This window comes from Aplysia californica, unplaced genomic scaffold (genome assembly GCF_000002075.1).
Source record: "Aplysia californica isolate F4 #8 unplaced genomic scaffold, AplCal3.0 scaffold00133, whole genome shotgun sequence".
Lineage (NCBI taxonomy): Eukaryota > Metazoa > Mollusca > Gastropoda > Aplysiida > Aplysiidae > Aplysia > Aplysia californica.
Window position 1 is genome coordinate 120,354 of NW_004797403.1, and position 1,284 is coordinate 121,637.

Consider the following 1,284-nt stretch of genomic DNA (forward strand, 5'->3'; position numbering starts at 1 on the left):
CATTTCTTGTTTTAAAATGTTATTGTTATCTCTTTTCAGTATGGGAAAGGGGGGGGGGGGACGTGTTGTTTTAGGTTTTGCTACTCTCTTGTTTAATCTTCAGCACGTGTATGACCTAACTGTACTGCAAGAGCCGTAAAACTATGGCTTAAAAAAGTTAATTGTTTGAATTTTCAAGCATTATCTCGAACAACGAACAAAATTCTGCTGTTTTGTATTAAATGGTCGCTTTTAAGGACAAGCGGGCTAACCCAGATTTCGGGGGTTTCCAGAAATCTTGACCTACACTAAAAGTGGGCATTGCCCTACCTATAGGAGAAGTTTGGTTTCATTGGTGTGTATATTTGTTTAGTTATAGAGAAAAGCCTCCTTGTCTTTTAAAGATAGATTTCATGTGTCAAAAAACTTTGCTTCGATTTTCTCTAAACAGCATTTTTCGGGATAGCCCCCTTGTGCTTAAAAGCGACCATATATGAAATTTCAGCTTGTGGTATTTATTCAAAACAAATGAACTGATGGTCTGTTTTACTTCCACCAGAACATGGCCATAGCCTTCATCATGCTGTACCTGGCCATCCCGCCCCCGGACAATCAGTTGGCTTCTGTAGCCCCCGCCGCCTCCTCCATCATGACCCAGATACCGCCTCTCATCACCGTCATCATCTACACCATCTACAACCGGTACAAGAACAAGAACAAGCCTCCGTCAGACGGTGACGACAAGGCAGACGACGACTGCACCATCTGCGAGAATGGGGTGGAGAAAAATGACGTCAAATCGGAGATAAATGGCGTCAAATCGGAGAAAAATGGCGTCATGAAGGTTAAGGACAACGACAAGGCCAAAGAAGAGGGTAAGGGTAGTAGTAGTAGTATGGCCCAGACGTTTTTGGAGAAGCTTATGGGGAGAGAACATGTAAAATCGCCTGCCGATGAGGCTCTGAACCAAGAGATTGTCGTGAAAACTCCTGAGGAAGAAAAACTCATGAAAAAAAATGTTGATAGCAGCAGCGTTTGAGACGACGCAGTCTGTATTGTTTTGTTTTTCAATAAATACTGTATTATTATGATGATGAGCTTAAAAACTCTGTAAGTGCCTGTACGTGCATGAAAAGTGCCTGTAACATTCACACCCTCACTCCTTCCTTTGCTCACTCTGATGGGACTTCTGGAAACCTGCGTTGTGGCGTCCTGGACTGTTGATACACTTAGAAAATGGCTGCATTAGTATAGGAAGGGGGGAAAAGAAATACTAACTAGAAGATACAATAAGCCATCTTACAT

General features: G+C 42.4%; 1 protein-coding gene across 1 annotated transcript in view; it reads left to right on the top strand.

Moving 5' to 3' along the window:
* The window catches only part of LOC101848287, a gene marked incomplete in the record, with an annotated part of 24,043 nt that extends 22,972 nt beyond the window's left edge, over window positions 1-1,071 (top strand). The window contains 1 exon segment of the mRNA XM_005096600.3: window positions 539-1,071. Within this exon segment, the coding sequence (XP_005096657.2) occupies window positions 539-1,018 (480 nt within the window).
* Between the last annotated feature and the right edge of the window lie 213 nt (window positions 1,072-1,284).